Source organism: Corvus hawaiiensis, chromosome 27 (genome assembly GCF_020740725.1).
Source record: "Corvus hawaiiensis isolate bCorHaw1 chromosome 27, bCorHaw1.pri.cur, whole genome shotgun sequence".
Classification (NCBI taxonomy): domain Eukaryota; kingdom Metazoa; phylum Chordata; class Aves; order Passeriformes; family Corvidae; genus Corvus; species Corvus hawaiiensis.
Genome location: NC_063239.1, coordinates 3,775,909 through 3,798,406, shown reverse-complemented (window position 1 = coordinate 3,798,406; position 22,498 = coordinate 3,775,909). Strand labels below are relative to the sequence as shown.

General features: G+C 49.5%; 1 protein-coding gene and 1 pseudogene across 1 annotated transcript; one reads left to right on the top strand and one right to left on the bottom strand.

Moving 5' to 3' along the window:
- The first annotated feature begins 2,020 nt into the window (after positions 1–2,020).
- Positions 2,021–3,049, top strand: LOC125317608 (annotated as a pseudogene).
- An 8,398-nt stretch (positions 3,050–11,447) lies between these two features.
- On the bottom strand, positions 11,448–22,092 carry LOC125317635 (spermatogenesis-associated protein 16-like). Its single transcript, XM_048287510.1, has 11 exons — positions 22,074–22,092; positions 21,301–21,687; positions 20,085–20,230; positions 19,291–19,380; positions 18,795–18,879; positions 18,481–18,628; positions 17,975–18,115; positions 17,629–17,741; positions 14,762–14,926; positions 13,408–13,485; positions 11,448–11,727 (listed from the first exon to the last, which is right to left on the bottom strand). Exons 1-11 carry the CDS (start codon positions 22,074–22,076, stop codon positions 11,521–11,523), a joined length of 1,563 nt encoding a protein of 520 aa, XP_048143467.1. The 5' UTR covers positions 22,077–22,092; the 3' UTR covers positions 11,448–11,520.
- Positions 22,093–22,498: the final 406 nt, after the last annotated feature.

Sequence of the window (22,498 nt, the reverse complement as noted above, 5' to 3'; positions counted from 1 at the left end):
ACAAGTCACTGAGAGCCCTGAGCTGTAACTTTGAGTGACCAGTAGGTCTGATTGAAGCCTCTGAAAGTGCCTTCAGCCATTCCTCTGCTGATAGAAGCACAGGCATCACCTCTGCTGGGCCCATCAGGTTGCTGTGTCCTGCCCTTTCCCACCTGCAAACGGGAAGACGTGTCCAGCCAGCGCCCTGCCAACACGCAGGTTTCCGGAGGGCCACGGTGAGTGCAGGGATCTTGTGCTGGGTTCTCTGAACGCTGACAGGGGAAAAAAGCTTCCCTGGAGGAAAAACCCCAGGCAGCAGAGATCATGGAGTGAGGGGAAACTATAACCAGAAATGCTGTGTGGGGGAGACTTCAGAGAACTCTGTGTGACCCACTCCAATGCCGAGCCCTTCCTCTGAGCAAGCCCCCTTTGCCTCCTCCTCTTGCACCCAGCCAAGCCTCTGCCCTCAATACCGTGGGGCCAAGGCCAAGATCCCCCTCCTGGGCAGGCAGAGCTGCAGCAGAGCCATGGGGCAGCTCTGCAGCCCCGGGCCCAGTTCCTTCTGCAGAGCACGGGGCTGGGAGCAGCCGCCCAGCACCGGTGGTGGCACAGCTGGGTGAGGCTTTTGCTGCCCTCACTGCCCGGCTGCCCCTGCCCTGGCCTCTCTCAGCCACAACCTCTCTTTGTGTTTCCTTGCTCCTCCACTGTATCCCACAGCCGTAGGAAGGAGAGGAGAGAGATCCAGCAGGCAGGAATTGTGCAGCAAGATTGATTTATTTAATTATTTTACAAACTCTTTTATAGACTTTTCTTCAGAGTCTAATTGGACAAAGGATCAGCCACCCCTTGGGGGTGACTGGCTAAAATCCTAAAACATCCGTTGTCAAAATATTTTTCTACTGTACCATAAACAAGGCTTTTGCAAGGTCACAGGTGTTCATAGTTTATAGAACTCTGCTACTGTCTTCTGTGAGAGAGAAAAGTCTCTCACGGGCTTAGAAAATAGCAAGAAAAATTCTTGCTAGCAGCATTTTTGTAGCCACACAACCTCTCTTTGTGTTTCCTTGCTCCTCCACCTGTCTGTGGCTTTGCTGTTGTTACTGAGTTCTCGCTCCCATTCTCCTTGGGGTTGGGATTTTCAGCTGCACAGTCAACTCTGATTCTTTCCGTCCTTTTCTACAGCCATGTCCATGGCAACAAGCTTCCCAACTTTCTTCTACACTGTGGGGCTGTAGGCAATCATTCTGTTTGTTGTTTGGGAATGAGCAATTCTCCCTTACTGAGATGCAATCCTGTACATCCTTCTTGGGTGTCCTTCCAAGCTCTGAACTGCCCTGCAAGGTGCAAACCTGTCTCAAGTATCTTTGTGTTCTCTGAAAGGCTCACGAAGAAGCAGAGACGCTGTGATGGAGGAGGTGGTGGTGGGTTGGTGAATTGAGCCGGGTGTGTCCTTGGCTGGAAGTGGGGTGCTGAGACCTTGAGGAAGGGTGAGACATTTCCTGGTCTGCAGTGGACCTCTCTGCTCCCAGCAGTGTCTGGTGGCTTTTCAGTGTGACATGGGAGCATAATCGCACTCCATTTAAGAAAGGTGCAGCCGTGAGGCATCTGGGGATAGGACAGAGGGACAGAGCAGCTCTCACTGCATGCTGAGCCTCAGGCAATAATGCTCTTGTCTTGCAGGACTCACTTTGTTCTTTGCACTAGAAATGCTGAGTGTTTCTGACATGCAAGGACACTCAGGTAGAGGGGGAAGAACTGCAGAAAAATCCAAATTTCCCATCCATCCCCTTTGCTTAGCATTGGGATTGCAGGTGCTGACCAGCCCTTCTGTGCTAGGAGCAGTTGCAAGTGCAAATGTGAAGCCAGAGCACTGTCTGCTATTCCCCAAATTCCCCTGAAGTCAATGCTGCAGAGCTGGGCTGATTCCTCAGCAGCTGTGGGCAGAGGATCTGCTCCTCACAGGACACTCATCCAGCACCAAGCAGAGCTCCAGGCACAGAGCTGAAGGCAGCAGTCCTACGAAGGGAAAGTGGGTCTGAGTAGCAGGGGGATGGTCTCTGAGAAATGCCTCTCATTTTCCTCAGAGAAATCTCTGGAACTTGTCCCTGTTTTTTCTCCTTCCTACCAAGAGGGACAAAAAGTTCAACAGCAGCTCCATCAGACAGTTACTTGTCCTGGCATTGGCAGACACGCGGCAGCTGCAGCTCCTGCACTTCTGCCTCTTCCTGGGCATCTCCCTGGCTGCCCTCCTGGGCAACGGCCTCATCATCAGCGTCGGAGCCTGCGGCCAGCACCTGCACAGCCCCATGTTCTTCTTCCTGCTCAACCTGGCCCTCCCCGACCTGGGCTCCATCTGCACCACTGTCCCCAAGGCCATGCACAATTCCCTCTGGGGCACCAGGCACATCTCCTACTCAGCATGTGCTGCTCAGGTGTTTCTGTTTGTCTTCTTCATGGGAGTAGAGGTTTCCCTCCTCACCATCATGTGCTACGAGCGCTACGTGTCCATCTGCAAAGCCCTGCACTACGGGACCCTCCTGGGCAGCAGAGCTTGTGCCCACATGGCAGCAGCTGCCTGGGCCAGTGCCTTTCTCTACGCTCTCATGCACACGGCCAATACATTTTCCCTGCCCCTGGGCCAGGGCAATGCCCTGGGCCAGCTCTTCTGTGAAATCCCACACATCTTCAAGCTCTCCTGCTCACACTCACATTACCTGTGGGAAGTTTGGCTTATTGTGGTTAGTGCCTGTTTAGACTTTGGCTGTTTTGTGTTCACTGTGGTGTCCATGTGCAGATCTTCAGGGCTGTGCTGAGGGTCCCCTCTGAGCAGGAGCCTCTTCCATGTGCATCCCTCGTGTGGCCGTGGTCTCTCTGTTTGTCAGCACTACTGTGTCTGCCCATCTGAAGCTCCCCTGCATCTCCTCGCCATGCCTGGATCTGCTGGTGGCAGTTCTGTACTCAGTGGTGCTTCCAGCACTGAACCCCCTCATCTACAGCCTGAGGAACCAGGAGTCAAGGAGGCAATTAGGAAACTGATTTTAGGAACCTCTTCTGGTAGCTTTTAATCTCTTTTCACAAATGACTCTCATAGTAGGGCCCTGGAGACCTGAACCTCCGGGTTTGTTGGGTTTTTATTACTATTATCATTCACTGTATTGTTATTTGTGTTTATTATTTTCCTAAATGACTATTTAGATTTAGACTATTTAGATTTAGGATGAACCAGCTCTGCATCACCTGGAGCCTTTAGAGTGTGTCTAAAAGGGCCCAGAGCTGATGCTTTCATAGCATCTTGGGAATAAAGTGGGATCTCCCCAGTGCACTGACTGAAGGTTTGGCTCTTCTTCCAAGCTCATGTCAATTTAAGCCAAGAGAATTTCCCCACCTCAAGGCTCTGTAGCTCCATGGATTTTGGAGAGGGAAAGTGCTCACATGAGTAGCTGCTAAAGCCCAAGAATTTGATTTGGACAAACCCACTGTTGTATGGTGACAGTGGAGATGGTGACAGGTCACTGAGGAACATACCCAAGACTGTCCCCCATGGCACAGGGCACAGAATGTTCTCCAGGACAAGAAACTGGAGCTGCCTGGACAGCCCAGAGTATCTGCAGGCCTGTGTGAGCCTGGGCTGGGCAGTGACTGGAGCCCCACCAAGGCACAGATCAGCCAAGGTATTGACCCCCAGAGGGAAAGCACTAAATCCCTGCATCTGCAAGGAAACACAGATGGACACAGCAAACCATACCCAGAGCAGCTCCAACAGGGAAAGGAACCTTGACAGCCACCGCACACCTGCAGATCACCCCCCACAAACCCAGGAGCAACACTAATGGCCCCCTCCTGTTCCCTCTGCGGCTGCTCTGGTGTGCAGGTCACAAGTGCTGCAGGTGTCTCCTGCAGCACAGACCCGCGGGCACACACACACGGGCTCTGTCCAGTCTGGGACAGGCATTTGGGGCTGCCCAGGTGCCCTGCCCAGACTTGGGGCTGTTGCCGTGAGTGGCTGTGCTGGAAGGGGCTGCTTCAGGCTGGTTCCAGCTGGGTCTGGGCATGGGAGTCTTCATGGCAATGGCCTGCGCTGGCTGATGTGGGGCCTCAGGGTGCGCAGGGAGCACTGTGACACTGCGGGGCCCCATGGAACCAAGGGGACATTGTGACCTCTGGGCCCTGCCCTGCCCCTGGGGTGTTTCAGGAGCCCCGGGGCACCCAGGGCAGCAGAGCAGAGCCCCTGGCTCAGGAGGCAGCAGCTCCCCAGGCAGGCGGGTGAGGGGCGTGCTAGCCAGGTAACAAGAAGCCCAGAGGTCTGGCTGCATCCTCTGTGTCCGCAGCTCCAAGGAAGAGAGGGAGCTCCTCACCCAAAGGAGCTTGTCCTGGGCAAGCTGTCGCGGTGCAACAGCAGAGGCAGAGAAGGAAGGAGGGGACTCTTCGTATAGGTTCCGCGTGCAGGTTTATTCACAGGTGAAGGGACTAGGGACGAAGAGCCGATTTTTGAAGAGGGTCCAGGGATTTTATACTCGGGGAAGGTGTACTAGTTTGAAAAGAAACTAGTGGGAGACACCAAGTCAGAATAACAATTTAATGGGGAAATTAAAGAAAAGGAAAAAAACCGAACAAAAATAAAGGCAGAAAACACTGGGTTAAACTGACAGAGTCAGAATACAACCAGACACCCTGTCAATCAGGGTGGTGGTAGCAGTGTGGTAGAATGGTGGCTGCAGTCCTCCTGAAGTGGTGATCCTGTAGAAAAAAGGGGCTGCTCTTCCTCAGAAGGTCACGTGGTGGCTGTGTAGCTCCTGTCCACTGGAAATCCAGTGGAAGGGTTGTCTCTGGTGTTCAGAATCTCAGCTTATATCCACGATGGGATGCTTGGTTCTTCCTTCTGGGTGGAGCATCTCACAATGGGGTAATGAGTCATGAGGCCAAGTGTTGATTAGGCTCATTAACAGAAGATAGCCCAGAGGGAGTTATCTCTGAGTCATGCGGCAGGACAATGATGGGCCATTAACAGAAAGATAGTCTGGGGGCAGGAGACAAGGAAACACTGCCCCACCTGATTTCAACAGCTCACGAGGATGGCAATAGAAAACCCTGCAACCCAGGACAGCAGGAAAGGCGGGGATAAGGGATACCGCCAATAGGGTACGGCTAAGGAGGCAGGATTAACAATGAAGTAGGCAATGGGAAGAACTCAGAGGAGGGACTACAGGGGACAGCCAATGGGGTATCGAGTAACACAGAAACTTCTAGAGCTGATACATATTTACCTAAGGGAAATTAATATTTACAGACTTATACATAAAACAGGGAGGGGAGAACAAGAACCAACCAATTTAGAACATGTAAATAACCGCACCAAGGGGTGATGGCATCTCACCCTAACCAGATAGTCTTTATACATTGGTGCCTGACCACCAAACAGTGGGTTCTAGTGTTTCATCTGGGGTTGGGGTGGCTGCAGCCACTTGCACTGCCACAGGCGGGTGGCAGGAGGTGCCCATGGAGAAGAGGAAGGCCAAGGCCCAGCGCCCCAAGGGCAGCACCAGCTGAGGGCCGGGCAGGGAGGGAGAGGCCGGTGCTGGGACTGCGCCAGGGCTGCCCAGCAGTGTGCCAAGGCCGTGCCTCCATCCCACACCTCCTGCTCTTGGTCAGCCTGCAGCAGCAGCAGCCTCGGGGCAACCAGGGCCAGGCCTTGTCCTTCCAGCAGCAGTGGGAGCCATCGTGGCCTGGCCCGGGGGCCCTGGCGGGGACAAGGGCCGCAGTGGGGCAGCTGCTGTCCTGGCCGGCCCTTGCAGCCGGGCAGCCTGGCCAGCGCCACAGCCCCAGCCAGCCCTGCCCGGCGCTCGGCAGCAGCAGGGGCACTGCCCAGCCCTGCACCCGCCTCGCACCAGGAGGCCAAGGCGGCCTCTGTGTCCAGCAGCAGCCCGCACACAGAGCCTGCAGCCAGAGGCACATTCAGCTGCTCCTCAGCGTGCCCAGCGGGGCACACGGACGCAGCCCCGGCACAAGAGGAGGCACATTCAGCTGCTCCTCAGCGTGCCCACCGGCGCACACGGACGCAGCCCCGGCACAAGAGGAGGCACATTCAGCTGCTCCTCAGCAGCACAGCGCGGCTGCCCCTGGACTCCTCCAGGCCTGCACAGCTCCCTCTTTCCTGGCACAAAAGCCCTTCAGGCTGATACCCAGGATTTCAGTTCCTTAGTCCTCCTTGTGGCAAATGACTCCAAGAGATGCCTGGGAAGTCTCAGGGAGATTCTGGAAGATGCAGGTTCACTGCAAAAGTAAAGATGTATCAATGTCAGCTTCCCTGGAACAATCTGGGGCTGCCAGACAGGATTTTTTGTTCTGAACTTGGAGGTCAGGATTCTCAGAGGTGTCTGGGAACAATGTCAGGTAGATCCGGAAGATCCCGGAACCATGAAAAATCAGCTCTGGTACTTGCCTTGGAGGAGTCTAAGGGTTCTACCCAGGATTTCAAGTGCCTAAACCAGAGATGAAAAGACCCTGGCAGATGCCAGGAGGAGTCTCCAGTGGATCCCGGTCTAGAGAAAACTTCCAAATGAGCAAAAACATCTTGGGAATCTTCCCTGGAGAAATCTGGTGCTGCTTCCTGGAGCTTCTTCAAGGAGATGTGAAGACTCTGGGACCTACCTGGGAGAAGTCTTGGGTGGATTTCTCCAAAGGAGAAAAAACATATTGGAAACCTTCCCTGGAAGATTGTGGGCCCGTGGTTATAAACTCAGGTCTCAAAATTAAAGATCGAAAGACTCCAAGAGAATCCTGGGAGGAATGTCAGGTGAACCCAGAAGGATGTAGTTTCTTGCAAGGGGGAAGAAAGCACCTGAGGCAGCTCTGCTGGGGCTTCTGCCTGGGATCTCAGCTCCTTAGAATGGATATGAAAAAACTCCAGGAGGTGCCTGGGGGGGGACTCACATGGATCCTGGAAGATTCAGGATGCACAAGAAAAGAAAAATCACCTTGGGTAATTCCCTTGGGTGAATCTGGAGCTGCTCTTGGGATCTCAGCTCCCTTGAGGAGAAGGGAATACGCTCCAGTGAATCAGGGGGATGGGAAGCAGGAGAATTAGTTTGTCAGGAACAATGCATCCAGCTTGGCCAGCATACCAGGGCAGGAAGAAAAGATAAGAGACCTCTGATAAAACCAGGGGGAGTCTCCGACAGATATCCTGTGAACTAGCTCAAACCAGTCTCAAAGGCCAGGGGTACAAAAGAGCATGCGCGGGGGAGAAAGGTGAAAAGTTCAGGACGAGGAAGACCTTCGGCCTTCATCAAAAAGACCCTCGGAGACCCCTACCAAAAAACACCAAACAACACTGCGCAAGCGCAACGCGGATGTAAATGACTTTTGGGTTCATTATAATACGAAGCGAGGCTGGGCGGGGCTAGGTGATGAATATGTATAGGCGTGTTGGGAAACTTAATGAATATGGAACTTGTAACCGGATAAATACCGAGCCGAATGCAGCTGTCGGCACACATGATTTTGGAGGAGCGATCCCCCGTGCGTCCCAGCGCTGGAAATAAACATACCTACTTTACTACTTCTTTAGTAGTGGAGTTCTGTCCGCTCTTCATTTGGCGAGCAGCCAGGAGAAACTCTGTCCGGCTGCAGGATCGGCTGAGGAGCGGACGTCCTAGGCGCGCCCCAGGGCTTTCCTGGAGGATCTCCACCCCTTGGCTCGCTCACTGCGGCTGACAGACAACGACCTGGAACTGCGGATAAACGGTATGTTTTGCATTTAGGTTGCCTATAAGTCGTACGCGTGGCCAGGGCTGCTGGTAAGCCGCGAGGAGACGTCCCGCGTTCAGCGCAGTCCCTGTGAGGGTCAAGGTGGGACTTGCAAGCAACCGGCTACCGGAGCCGGCAAGGGGGAATCGCCGACCGATAGGGCGGCCGCTAGTGATCCTGGGAGCGGATCGGGTGATTCCAGAGGGGTCCCACCGGAACTTGTTACCGTGTCGAAAAATATAAGCGGGACCCTGAAACTACTACAAGCGAGAGTTGCGAACATTTTTGCTACTAGTAGCTGGTTTGAATGTTGTTGTGTTGCTTATATGTCTGTGTGGATATTGGTTGTTGTCGGACTGCTTTTATGTGTGTAGATGTGTATTAGGTCGCCTATTCGTTTGTAAAACAGGAGCGTGCGTGTTGCCGTGTGTCGTTTGAGAGTGTGATATTGAGACATTTGTTTGGGGGGGAGTGCTTGCTTGTTGAATTTGGAATCGTGGCTGGGAGAACCTCTGCAGAAAGATTAGTGGCAGAGAATTTAGAGTTTGAAAGAGTACGTGGAATAACTAGTTCTTGTGGATGTATCAGAACCTTTTATTCAATGGGAGGATGGCAGGTTGCATGGGTATTAATACAGTGTAAAGTTTGTACGAGGAAGTGATACTGCTCTTCTGCCAGACGGCAGAGCCTGTGTTCTCAGTGCTATTAGAGGTACTCTGAAGCTGATTTTGAGCCTGAGATTTTAAGGATTGTGTGTGGGAAGTCGCATTTGGTACCTGAGATTTGGGAGGTTTGGGAAGAAAATTGGGAAAGAACTGTGAGAGAGTGTGAGAAAAAAAAAAAATAAATTTTTTTTGGGTGGAATCGAGATAAAACTAGGGGACAGAGGTAGAAACAGCAGCAGCAAAGCAGGCTTGGCAGAAGGCACAAGAGAACTTATAAAGAGTGACCTATACACTATACAGGTGGCCCGAAGGGGGTGGCACAGTATTTGAGTGAACTCCAACTCTGAATAGGATGGGAACCAGACAAAGTAAGGAAATCCCCAGAGCAAGCCCACTCGGCTGTATTCTGGCACATTGGAAGGAGATAGTAGGAGCTGGAGGCACAGAAAATAAAAGAACCCTTATAAAATACTGTACCCAGTGGTGGCCACTGTATAAATTAGGAAATGAAGCCAAATGGCCATCTAATGGAACTTGCTTCAATTAATGCTGTTTCTGAGGTGGGAAGGTAAATGGGAAGAAGTTTCCTACGCTGACGCATTTTTTTCTCTCCGAAAACACCCTGAATGGCAGAGAGATTGTGGAATCAAACCCCCCAGTGATCCTATGGTGTTAGCTCTGGAAAAAGAAAATAATAAGGGCCGAAGAAGAATTAAACGATGCTGCTTGTCATGCAGTATAGGTCAGAGATGTACAAGGTCAGACAAAGTCTATCAAGCAGCAGCCCAGGGACAAGATGATGATGGATTAACCAATTTGCTTAAGCCTCCCCTTAGGAGACAGGAAGAGGATGCGGACTCGGAAGGAGCACCAACGCCAACCTCCTCTCCCCCGGGCAGTCCTGTCTCGTCCCGAACCAGGAAACAGGTACTGATGGCACCCCTGAGAGAGGCAGTGGCACCTGATGGGGATACAATGTTAATTAGAATACCTTTCTCTACTGCTGACCTAGATGCATGGTATAACGTTGCCAAAAATTACCGAAGTGATCCGGCAGGCACTGCTGAGCGCTTGTGACTTATAATCAAACAGTATAATCCAGATTGGGCTGATATACAATTACTAGTGGGTGGACTAACAGAGACAGAAAGACAGTTAGTTTTGAAAACAGCTCGAGACCTGGCAGAGGACTATTACAAAACACAACAATTAGATGTAAAAGATTACTTCCCACTCCAGGAACCACACTGGAATCCAAATAGAACAGCTGAATTCAAGAAATTAAAAGGTTATCAAGAATGGATAGCAAAAGGGGTGGAAAGGGCTATTCCCAAGACCCTAAACTGGTCAGCTTTGTACGCAATAAGACAGGGTCCTTCCGAGTCACCATCCGAATTCCTGGATCGTCTGAGGGATGCAATGCGCCGTAACACATCGCTGGATCCTGAGACCGAGCTAGGGCTACAACAGCTGGTATCTTTGTTTCTAGGACAATCCACAGGAGATATCAGACGTAAATTGCAGAAACTTCAGGGGCCAGAAGGGAGGAACCTGAGCCTCAGCAGGGACCGCGCCCATGAGCTGGAGCCGCCGGTGGAGCATCAGCTGCTCGGGCGGTCTCTGGGGAGAAGCAGGGCTGTCCTCTGCTCCCACTGACAGCTCCGGCGGCTCTGGGAACCTGTGTGCCCGGGCAGCCCCAGCGGTGCCAGATGTGCCCCCGGGACAGGCGCTGCCGAGGGAGGGCGAGACGTGGGGCTGAGCCCTGAGCCCGAGAGGGGCTCTGGAGGAGGCAGGGGCAGCTCCGCTCCTCCCTGCAGGGTTTGTGCCCTGCTCGGAACCAGTTCCCATCCAGTGGGGGAAAACACCGCCCCTGGGGCACGCAGGAGAACAAAGGGCTTCCCACCCTTAATCCCGGCCCAGCAGCGTGGCTCCGTTTCGCTTTCGCCCGTTGCCCTGCTGTTGTGTTTCTGCCCTCGCAGCTTCCGCCGCCTCCAGGGCCCGGCTGCCGCTTTTCCCCTTGGGAGCGTCCCGGCGGCTGCAGGGAAGGCAAGGGAGGCTCCGTTCGCCCGGCTGAGGGTGCGGGATCCCTGTGTCCAGAGCTGCTCGGGCAGGATGTGACAGAGCTTGGACACAGGATACGCTCAGAGCAGAAGGTTGGTGTTGCTTACAATGTTAGAGTAAATACAGTGTAGTAAAATTGATCACAACTGAATGGAATTTAAATTGAAATTCCTACAACTCACATTTTATACCATAAAGTACAATTTAATACAACTGACATTTAAACAAATACAGCTTAAAAGTTTGCAACATTAAATACAATTGAAATTGAAATTCATACAACTTTAATACAAGTAAATCCAATTTAATGCAATGTAAACCTTATTTCATATCTAACAGTTAATGCAAGTAAATACTATTTAACGTCATTTAAATTTAAACTGATACAACTTAGTTTTATGCAATGGATAAATAAATAATTTAGTACAATTTAAATTCATACAACTAAAGTTAATGCAAGTAAATACTATTTGATACCATTTTAATTAGTATAACTTAAATTTATGCACCTAAATACAGTTAAATACAAGTTTAGATTCATACAATTTGAATACAAGTAAATACAAATAAATGCAATCTGAATTTAAATTCATACAACTTAATGCAAGGAAATACTATTTAATACCACTTACATTTAAACTAATACAACTTAAATTTATACAGTTAAATACAGTTTAATACAATATGTTTAAATTCATACAACATAAAATTAATAAAAGTAAATACAAATGAATGCAATCTGAATTTAATACAACTTCAAGTTAATGCAAGTAAATACTACTTAATACCACTTTAATTTAAATTAATACAAGTTCAATTTATATAGTTAAATACAATTGAATATAATTTAAATTAATAATAATTGAATATATATAATATATAAAATATATAATATATAATATATAATATATAATATATAATATGTAATATATAATATATAACACATATATAATAAATAATAAATATAATTTAAATTAATACAACTTCAACGGTTTTTCAAGTTAATATAATTTAAAATAAGATTAACATCTATCAAATTGATATCAATAGCTACAAAATACCTACAAAATCAACTTTTTGCAAAAGCTATGCGTCTTTTTTTTGGCCCTGTGGCCAAGCTTCGTGGGTTGGGAATGAACATGTTTGTATTTTTCAGTCTCAAATATCCCTGTCCCCTTGGAGTCCAGTTCATGTTTTCCATTCCAGGTATTTGCATGTGTGGGGTCCTTAAGTAATGCTCTTCTCCTTCCCTCAAGTACTCTTCAATTAGTGCCACCTGCAATTAGAAAGAAGTGGTGTCACAAGCAACTCCATTCGCCTCTATAAAAACTTTAAAAGCTTCTGCAATTAGTTTATTTCAAAACTAATAGTCATTAGAAACAGAAACACATGAAGCCTCCTCTTGGGCAACTGGCTGCAGCAGTGGTACCTGACTTTGTCATTATTTTTGTTTTCTCCATTTCTGTTTGGATTCAGTTACTTCATTGCTCTGGAATAGACTCCCTTCACACGGAGCTCCACTCAAGATGCAAACCCTGCATCATGGGAGAATCTAAAGAATCAATCTGCCCATTGCATTTTAAGCTGAAATAATTAAAAAAAAACCAAAACAAACTCCTGCTCGGCCGTGCTGACAGGCATCCAGTGCAGTGTGCCTTCTTCAGGCACAGCACAGAAGAACGGACTGGGAATTAATCCAAGCATGGCTTCCTCTTGTATTGATCCGTGTCCTGAGTTGTCCCTAAAGTGCTCCTCAGCCCTGGCCTTGGATTGGAGCTGTGCCACACGCTCTGGCCATGGTTTGGGTCGGTGAGGGGGATGTGTTTTTGAGAGAGGCAAGCAGGAAAGTTGATGCACAATTCCATCTGCTGCCCTGGGGTGCTGAGGGCACAAGGAGTCTGGCAGAGAAGCTCTGCCTCCTCCTCATGCCCACAGGGCTGGCAAAGGGGACCTGTTCAGGGGATGGGCTGCACATAGCACCGTGCATGATGCCATGGAAAAGAGTTTTCTGCAGTGCTGCTGAAGCTTGATGGGCACTCGTGCCTGGGCTGTGGCTCCTTTGCTGCCAAGAGATCCATGGCCACAGGTGCACAGGAAGCTTTGGGCTCTCCAAAGAACCTCAGGGATTGCCTTTGCTGTCATGTGCTTGGCATAAAAACATGCAGAGGATCAGAGAGAGGATTCCGGGTGCCAGCCTCATTTTGAACAAGTTGAAGTAAAAGCCTAGGAAATCGTGCACTGGCCAAAAGCATATGGGAAGTCTGGGGAAGACTGATCCCGTAATAGAAAGGTCCAGTGCAGGGCTTGGCGCTATTAACCATAACCACTGAGCCCCCAGGACTCTTCAGCCAGAGACCAAATTAAAATGTCTGCACAACATTCCTCTGCCTGTTCTATTTTGGGGGTAGTGTTGGTGTCTGGGTGAGCACAAAGGGCAGAAAGAGGAAGGAAAACGTGTCCCAGGTGATGGGTGGGGTGTGGAGTGAGGGCAAAGGGGACACTGGAACAGCAGCAGGATTTACAGCAGCTCCTTTAGGACCATCCAGCAGTGTCTGCCCTGCTGGGGATGCCACCCGGAAGCAGCAGAGGAATGATGTTCCTACCTGCAACTGTGGTTTGGCATGGTCTGCCTGTGCTTCTCATATTTATAGAATAGGTGTTGGCTCCAGCCCCCCAAATAAGAACTAATCTGGCACATCAGTTGCTGACATCAGTGCCTGACACTGCACTGACACCAGTGCCTGGTGCAGCTGAACAGCTGGGATGCTGTTTGCACAGCAGGGATGCACTCAGACCCTCGCTGACTCCCAAGCCTGAGCATGGACAGAGGTCAAGGCACGGGATCAGGTTTCACCTGGCACATCCTCTCTTTTCTGCCTTTTGAACAGACCGGAGTTAGGGACATTTCCTGCCCAAGGAACAATCTGCTCTCCTGCCCTTTGCTGCAGGCTGTTACCTTCTGTATTTTAGTCCACACACGCTCTCCAGTTCTTCCTGCGAGGATGTCCACAGCATCTGCCATCAGTGACTGCAGCTGTGGCACCGAGATACAAACAATTGGTGTGGAATTCACAGAGAAATCATTTCTCTGCATACACAAATTATATCCCAATTAAAATCATTTGCACGCTGATGATTTTGTGACTCATCTTTCACACAGTGAGCACAGCCAACTCATCTTTGCTTCAGCCCTTGCACTGCGTCCTTGTGGATCTAAAATACTCCCCACAGTCCCCTTCCAGGGTAGTCCTGGCATTGCCTCACCCTGCAGCCTTCCCAACTCCTGGAAGATGGTTCAGATACTCTTAATTCAGAGACAGAGAGGCAAGGATTGGATCCAGGCTGTCCTGGCCTCAGCATCAGTGTTGAGGAACAAACTGGGAAAAGCTGGTACTTGAGACCTGTGCTATTGCTGCACTCTTTTAAAAAATTCTCTTCCAAAATGTTGAGTTAGTTAAAGTGAATCCAAACAAAAGGTTTTGGAGTCTCTTCCCAAGCATTTTACTCATGACAAGGAATTAAGATCTACTGGGACTATGTCTGTAGATATCAACATTCCCGGGTGTGCTCCAACACAGTTGGAGGCACAAGGCTTCCCCAAAGGCGTCCCTTTGGGGGAGGAAGAGAGACACCATCTGCCACTGATGCAGAGCAAGAAGGAGATGTTTCCCCCCCTCTTTTTTCCCCAACCCCCTTGGATACCATCACTTTTGGCCTCGTTGGCTCCAGCCATCATCCCACTGCTGACCCTTGCTGGAGCTGGGTTGGCTCAGCCAAGGGCCCAGTCCATGTTTCTCATGGGTTCTTCACTGTCTTGGGGCACCTCTGCAGCAAGTCTGACAAGTTACCATGAGCAGGCAGACAGGTTTGTTCTGAGACAGGGAGTATGTGGTGCATGGACCCAGCACAGAAAATCAATTTTCCCTCCTTTCCCCCTCTCCTTCTCAGCTCTAGCCGGATTCAGGCTGTTTTGCTGCAGGTGCCTTCTGAGGTCAGAGATGTCAAGGCAGCATGATCTGAATCATTGCAATCATTTTTCCAGACTGATCTGGGGAGGTTCTGGGGGCAGAGAAGGGATTTTCCATAGATACTGACAGGTGAGTCCTGGTGGCTCTATCAATCACCCTTGCAGGTGATCAGCACCTCCTCTGTCAAAGCACTGAAGGAGGATTTGAGAACTCTTTCAGGTCCCCACATTGGACAAACGACTTCCAGAGCACAGGGTGGAAATACAGAACTCTGCCCTGGCCCTTCCTGCTCTGTCTCCCAGCTTGCAGAGGCCAAAACAAGTGTTGGAAATCCAAACCTACCAGCTTGTCATCCTCCTGAGAGACTCTCTGCAGGTAGGGAGCAGTCGCCAGCTCAGCCATTGCCTGGGTCATCACCTGGGCCTGTTCCTCCCGTCTCTGCAGGCGGCTGAGCAGGCTGGCGTGGTGGAACTGCTCGATGGCCCGTGCACATGGGCCACGCTCATCCTGTTTGCCCGGGAAAAGAGAGGAGGTGAGAGGAGAGGCACAGGGAGCACCCTGATCCTTGGACTCCTGTGCCTCAAGGCTTCTCATCAGTGTTTGTGCTGGTCCTGCTCTCAGCAGTGTGCCATCCAGCACCTTTCAGGCCACGCTGCTGGGACGGGCTTTAGAGAGGGAACAAAAAGACTTTCTTGCTATAACCTCTCTAGTAGGACTAGGAGAACAAAGATGTCATCATGATACATGGGAAGGGGAGACAATAGGTGACAAAGACGAATGCAGTTTTCTCCTTTGGAAAGGGCTTTTCCATCACCCCCTCCACTGAACATCACCTGACTTTCCTGGATGGCTTTTCCAGTCTCAGGAAGGAGGCTGAGGAAAGGGTGCAGGGTGTCAGCTCATGGTTTGGGCACAGACAGGCCAATCTATGGTTTCAAAGACAGACCCTGGAGGAACTAAAACCTACAGAGGTGGTCTCTGACCTCCAGGCAGCCAGGAACATGTCAGGCTTGAAGCATGTTCAGGCTTTCCCTTCACATCTGAGCCAGAGCAGTGTGTGTATAAATGACGTAGTGAACTCCAGGCTGTGTGGCTGCAAAACCGAGGGGGCAGAATTGACTTCTCTTAACTGTTGCCATGGTTTAATGAGCTTGGCTTTAGCACTGAGATGGTTTGGTCAAAACCAACCTGAGCAGAACAAGAAGTTGGATTGCACGTTTGCATCCGCAAAAGAGGAAGAGGGCGGCAGAAAGAAACGTTTGTTCTGTTAAATCCCAAATATATTATTTTTTCCTCTCCAAGTAAGTTGTAATGCTTGAGTCTGTAGCTGAAGTTTGGCCGTTTTTAATTTAGCTTACGTGTGATGGAAATAAAACAGCATCATGTTTGTAGCTTGAAGACAATTGTGGAATACATTAAAGAAAACAAAAGTGGCCCAGTCTCTGTCAGTGCCATAAAGAGAGACGAGTCCCCAGCAGCAGAGCAGCTCTGGCTTTGTGCCCATCTCTCTTCCCAGGTAGAACTGGCACTGCCATCTGCTCCTTGAGTCAGAGGTTCGGTCTCGCTGGGATCACTGAACGCTCTGTAAACTGAAGGGGAAGGGAATATGTTTCCCCTGATGATGGATGTGGACCTGGCAGCTGTTCCAACTCAGTGACTCTCTCTTCTTTCCTGGGGCTTTCCTCCTCTCCATGGCAGGTCCCACACCGACCTCTGGGACTGGTTATGAACCTGTAGGCCCATGTTTCAGCCCAGTTCCCTGTCCTTCCTGCTGTGGAGGTGGCACCAGGGTAGCCCTTGCCTAAACCACGGGGCTGCTGTGCCAGCCTCCTTGAAAAAAAAAGTCACTTGGCTGCTGCCTTCAGTGGTGCTGGAGTTTTACCCTGGCTTTTCTGGGAATGCACTTGTGTTTCAGCAAGAATATTTAAATGTAAAGGTGTAAAGCTCATAGAAAATACTGGTGTGTGGCAGCAGTGTAAATGCCTACAGTGGGGACTGGCTTGGGCAGTCCTAAGGCAGCACTCTGTTCTCATCTCTGACAGGATGAATTTCTTTTCCCTGTGCCCTGGAAACCAGACCTCACTGCTTATCTCCACTTGAACTGTGTGTTCCTGTTCCTCCAAATTAATTTACAGAAGAGGGGAGTCATGAGGAGTGCAAAACCTGCCTGATTTCAAAGTTTTTTCTCTTCCTGTTACTCTTTTGAGGCTGCAGTAGTTGCAATAGAGAAATCTCAGCTCCAAAAGCAAAGAGAGAAGTGGGGGGTCAAAAAAAAATTAAAAAGCCCCAGTTTTTCTGGGGCTTTCAGAAAGACCAGGATTTTATTGTGTATCCAGTATCCAACCCACACTCTGTTTGTAGTTGTAACTTCTCCAAGTGCATCGAAGGGAATGCCCCCAGCAGGAACAGATCCTCCCCTTTCCCAAAGCTGCCACTTGCATTACTCTGCACATTGGGAACTGGGGCTTTTGGTCATCCAAAGCCAAGAGCAAAGGGCTTCAGGAAAGCACTGGAAAGAAGCAGCTGTGTTTCCTCAGGGACATCTGCCCTCCATCCACTCCACTTCCCTCACCCCAGCGTGGATGCTTTTGGCCAAGCCCCGCACACCTTTCCCTCTGCTGAGTGCCTGAGTTCCGGTGCTTGCTGCTGCTCCAGCAACTGCCCTCTAGGAGGAGAGAAGTCAGAGCCTCCCCAGATCTCTAGCTCATGTTTCTTTTTTCAAGAGAATAATTTAAGAATTGCATGAAAACAGTCTCGTCTATGTGCAAATTTGATTGTTGACCTTTGTGCTAATTGTCAGCCAGGGTGCTAAAAGCTGTGTCCATTATGGCCGAAAGGATGGAGCAGAGGTAACTACCATCACCTGGCTTATGGTTGTAACAGATGGGAGGATTATTTCACATCCTTCATTCCACAGAGATCCAGATCTCAATCACGAGAAGTGTTTCAAGTAGCAATGATTAACTCTTGATGGAGTTAATAAAGGCCATAAAGATTGGCAAAAATTGCATGTGGAGGGATTCTCAAGTGGTCACAGTTAAATCATTAGGACTCCTTTTCAAAAGTGTCTAAAGCCACTGGAGCTCTGTTCCTAATGCAATTCACGGAGCATTTGTGGACACTGGAGGAGCATGTGCAGCAGGAATTACCCCCCAACAGCACACGTCCTTCCCACACACCACATACCAGAAAGGGAATGGGATACTCACCTTTATTTTAGTGCTTCCTATAAAAGCCATGGCTGCCACGATCCTTTTCCCAGTGTTCTGCCAAAATGTTTCTTCTTCTTCCTCCATGCTGGGACTGAAAGCTCTTTTCCGGCCTATGAAGCAAAATTACAGAACCACAGAGGCTGTTTATTCATCTCCCTTTTCTTTAGGGCATCTGGCAGGATGTTGGGTGAACTGGAGGAGGAGTGGAGGGGATGGGAAGAGCTGGGCCATCAAGGCGGCTGGCATGGAGGAATGGGTCCTGAGACACCTCTCACCCTCTCATTTAGTAAGGATTGTGGGGGTCACCCCTGAGCCAGGCCAGTTCTTAAGCAAGTTGGCATACCTCGAAAGACTGGCAGTTTTCGAGTTACAGACATTTCCACGGTTTTTCCAATCTCTTTGTTTCTGAAGCCCAGAGTCAGTAAGTACTGCTGGTCAGGGTGAGATTCAGCCCTCTCTGGCAACAGGTGAATTCCGTGAGGATCTGCATAGGGAAAGGAAAATAATTTCCACTGTCCTATTTCTTTTCAGCTGTAAGAGAAGTTACTTTTTTGGAGAAAAATAAGGGAAGTCAAAGAAGGAGTGAAATGGTCTCCAGCAACCTTGCAAAACACAGATGACAAAACCAACACATCCAGCTCTCACTGGGCTTTGAATCTTAGGGCTCTGCAGCCTTTTGCATCAACTGCTTTCATTTTTCTGATGCCTGAGATAAAGCATATTCTGCCCAATACCCCACAGTGTCTGGAGCCCAAGCAGCTCAAACTTTCCAACTGTCTCCAACTCTTTTGAATTCAGCCACACAAACGGAGTCCGCAGTGCTTAAGGGCAGCTGAAAACTGCTGTTACCTGTAAATATGTGCTGCACGTAATCAGGGTGCTTCTCAGCAAAGCTTTTGTTGGCCTCCTTTATTTTGTCAGTCTTGTTCTCTTTCTCAAAAGGTGTGTACAGAACAGAAAAAGAGACTTCTCCACTAAGGGCTTCTTGAGTCATAGCCTAGAAAAGGGCAAAAAAATTAGACACTTAGTGAAAAAAACCCAAACAAAACAACCAGGTCGTTTGGATGGAGACTCCATGAGCCAGGAGTTGGTCTCAGTGGTCCTTGGGGGTCCCTCCCAGCTTGGCATATCCTGTGATTCCTTCCCAGGCTGTCAGTTGTTACCTGCCAGTACAGCTGGATGAGGTCACTGGTCTCCAGCCCAGCTCCTTCAGCCAAGACGTACAGATACTGCGCGACCATGGCGCTCCTGAGGACAAAAGCAGCAGAGGAGTGTGCAGGCAGAGAAGGGGGTCTGTGGCCAGACTGAAAGGAGGTCCTATTCACAGAGTGTCACGTGAGGTTGATACCAAAGGTTACACAGAACTCCAAGTCCTTGTCCAACTTTTAGAAAAGTACCAGCAAACACATTTTTAGCTCGCTAAACTCTTGCCAGCAAATAGCCCTGGATGATGTCATTTAGGGCCGCAAGTGGGATTATTCACGTTAACATGAACTGGGAAGACTGGAGCTCTGCTGCCCCTGAGATCACACACACAAAGCCAGTGCAAAGTTCCGACGGATTTTGGAAAAGCCTGGCTCTCGGAGGATGCGTCACTGCCGAGAGCTGCAAGGAAAGGGATGCAGAGGAGCCCTGTGGAAGCCCGAGCAGCAGAAGTACCTTGCAGCCTCCGAGTATCTGTGCAGGCACCGAAAGCAAGCGGCTTGGCGCAGGTGACTGCGGAAGTGAGAGGGGTTCTGAATGATGCTCCTTGGAGACAGAAGAGGAATGGACAAGCTTAGACTGAGGTTTCTTACGTCATTAAAGCTTCTAAGAATCAAACGGTGACTGAGGCAGACACTGTATGCACTTCTGCTCTACAACTCCATGCTACATCTCCAATGTCAGGGGAACTCTCTCTCCCTCTCCCTCTCCCTCTCTCTCCAGCTGTGGTCGATGAAGAAAATAGTACTAAAAATATTACTTAAAGGTTAATTTCATTGTGGTTTTATCCTAAATGCAATTTCATTAGGGGTTTGTGTATTCTAGAAGAAATGTTTCAGGGGCAATATTCTCTCTTGCCTTCGGCGTGTAGGTAGCATAAGTAAAACTGCTACAGCACAAGTTCTTGTTAACCCCCAGCTCCCCAGGCAGGAGCAGCAGGTGTCTGGCCCATCTCCCTGGAAACATTGTGCATCTGGAATGTTTCAGAAGGTGAACCTGAGTTATTTTGAAATACTCTTTGTACAAGGCATAGGTGCAATGTGGGTGAACCTTGGCCCGTGTATTAGACCCTTCACTTCAACAGATGCCATTAGTCCAATCGAAACACCAGTGCCCCATGTAAGGTGTGTTTTCCTGATCCTTCTTTTCTCACCATTAGACTGGTTCTTCCTGCACTGCAGTTATTCCTAGTCTTTGTTTCATGGTGGATTTCAGTCTTAGCAGTGACTCTAATCCATATTTTCTCTCACCTGTGTGAATGTTGCAGAGCAAGGTCAGGCTGCCCCAGTTTTAAGTAGCAGATGACGAGCTTTGACTCAATCCAACTGGCAAGCCTGGAAATATCATCTGGAGAGGACTTCAAGGGGTCCTCTGTAGCAAAGCCTTTACTGCAAAGCTGCACATGAAACAAAACCATGATTTCCAAATATTAGAATACACCATGTGCTGCTAGGTGGAAATACTTTTTGTGACTGATCAGTGGAGAAAACTCAAGTCTCATAGACTGTGGCTCTAACTAAAGTCAGCATTACAAAAATCAGTACAGAGGACAGAAAGGTCTTTCAGGGATGTTTTGTTTTTTGCTTCTGGGGAAAGCTGGATTAAGAGACTGCTGAGAAGCCCCAGCCCTACAATTCTGTGATGTCCCAATCACTCTGTCCGCAATCCCAGGGATTCATTTCTTCATCCCTTTTCCTGCTATGTCCATTCACCAGCCTTTCCTCTTAGGAGGAGACAAGCCCTCCTTTCCTCTTAAGTGACCCGTGGTGCTGTCCCTACCACAGCTCATTTCAGAATATAGGGGGCAACAAAGCACTTAAAAATGACGATACTTTATCATTTTACTCACTAGCTGCTGTCATATTTATCACTTAAAAAAAATTACTTCAGTATTGTAGAAAAAGCCAGTTAGGGATAGGATATTTGAGGATAGGATAGTTGCTTGTGAACTGGAAAGCCCCTAGTATTTGACAACTGCTTTTGAATGAAGTTTGGCAGAACAGTGCTAAAAGAAGTGCAGGCGGTCCCTTTCTCAGGGTTTCAAGTGCCTGGCTGAAGAGATTGGAGTCAGAGTGGAGAGAAAACATTATCTAGGGCAGAGTGAAAACTCCCAAGTATTGAGAGGGCATTTGTTGCTGATTAAACAATGCTGGGATTAAAAAGAGGAGCATTTTTTTCATGCTATGGGACTTCCATTTCCTCTACACATTAATACAGTTCAGAACTTGGAGAAAAATACAAAATTACCCGAGATTCTCTGGTTCAGTCCAACACTTCCCCCCTTCTGCGGTTTATTTAGAACTCCTAATTTTCACATCTCAGGTGAAATTGCATCTCGGGATTTCTCTTCAACCCTAAGCATTCCAGCTTGGTGCTCCTGGTTCCCTTTGCTATTCCTGCCCCAGGGAGCGCCGGGACAGCCCCGCCGTGGCTTTACCGGGGGGTCACACCCCTTTAGCCCCGTACCTCCAGTGCCGTGGAGAACTTGGCCGCGGCTGCTGCGAAATCGCGCTGCGTGTACCGAGCGCTGCCGTCCCGCAGGGCGGCCTGGAGCGCAGCGCCAGCGCGGTGCCACACGCTGTCCCCTGCGGCTGGGGCAGGAGCCTGGCCCGCTGCTGCTGCCACTGCAGACATCAGCGGCTCGCCAGGCTCCGCCTCAGTGTCCGCCTCATCAGCGCCGATCAGCTCCGCTTCTATTTCCCTGAGTCTGGAGAGAGGAATGGGAAGCGGAGGGCCCGGGAATGTCCCTGTGCCGCTCTCTGCTGGCGTTTCTGCGTTTGTCCCGGACAGATTTCCATGGCTTTCTGCTTTATCTGCGCCACTCTGCGGTCGTTGTTTGTGCTCTTCTGCCTCCTGCAAGAGAAGGAGCAGGAGGTGAGAGGAGAATCGTGGGATTTAAAGTCATTTCAGAGAACCCCAGCATGGTTTGGGTTGGAAGGGACCTCAAGGATCATCTCATTCCACCCCCCTGCCATGGGCAGGGTCACCTTCCACTATCCCAGGTCACTCCAAGCCCCGTCCAGCCTGGCCTTGGACACTTACAGGGATGGGGCAGCCCCTGCTTCTCTGGACAGCCTGTGCCAGGGCCTCAGCACCCTCACAGCCAAGAGTTTCTTCCTAAAATCCAGTCTAAATCTCTTTCACCTTAAAGCCATTCCCCTTTGTCACAACTTGCCTTTGCAAAATGTCCCAGGAAAGCTTTCTTTTGTTTCCAGAAGTGATTTCGGAAAACACTTTACCATGGATTTTAGCACCAAATAGGGTGACATGAAGGGGCACTATGTTAAAATTAGTTGCCTTTCATTCTTTTAACTTTACTGGATGCATTGGGATAAATAGATTTGGAACATATTATTGAATTAACTTGAATGAAGAAAAGAAAACAGAATGAAATAAAATGCAAGTATCTGGGAAAAAAATGTCTTTTCATAGTCCTGAGTGGAGATCTAATGTTCCTTCTCTGCCTTATCCTGCTAAAAGGAGGGCAGGCATTCCGTCCTATGAATCGCTCCAAACCGAGCCTAGGCACACTTGTGAGACGGCGTCCAAGAGCAGGCGTTTGCTTTATTCGGTGCCGGCTGTGCGGGGATCGCTCCTCCTAGCACACACCCACCCCAGGCACACGGCAGATTACCATGTACGGTTACATTTTATGTATATTCAT

Bases quoted from the DNA above. Each gene is read 5' to 3' on its own strand.
- LOC125317635 (XM_048287510.1), bottom strand. The intron at 18,629-18,794 runs GTAACAACTGAC...GCCCTTTTCTAG, and splicing joins TCATCCAGCTGTACTGGCAG to GCTATGACTCAAGAAGCCCT. The intron at 13,486-14,761 runs GTAGGTTTGGAT...TCGGTGCCACAG, and splicing joins CTCAGGAGGATGACAAGCTG to CTGCAGTCACTGATGGCAGA.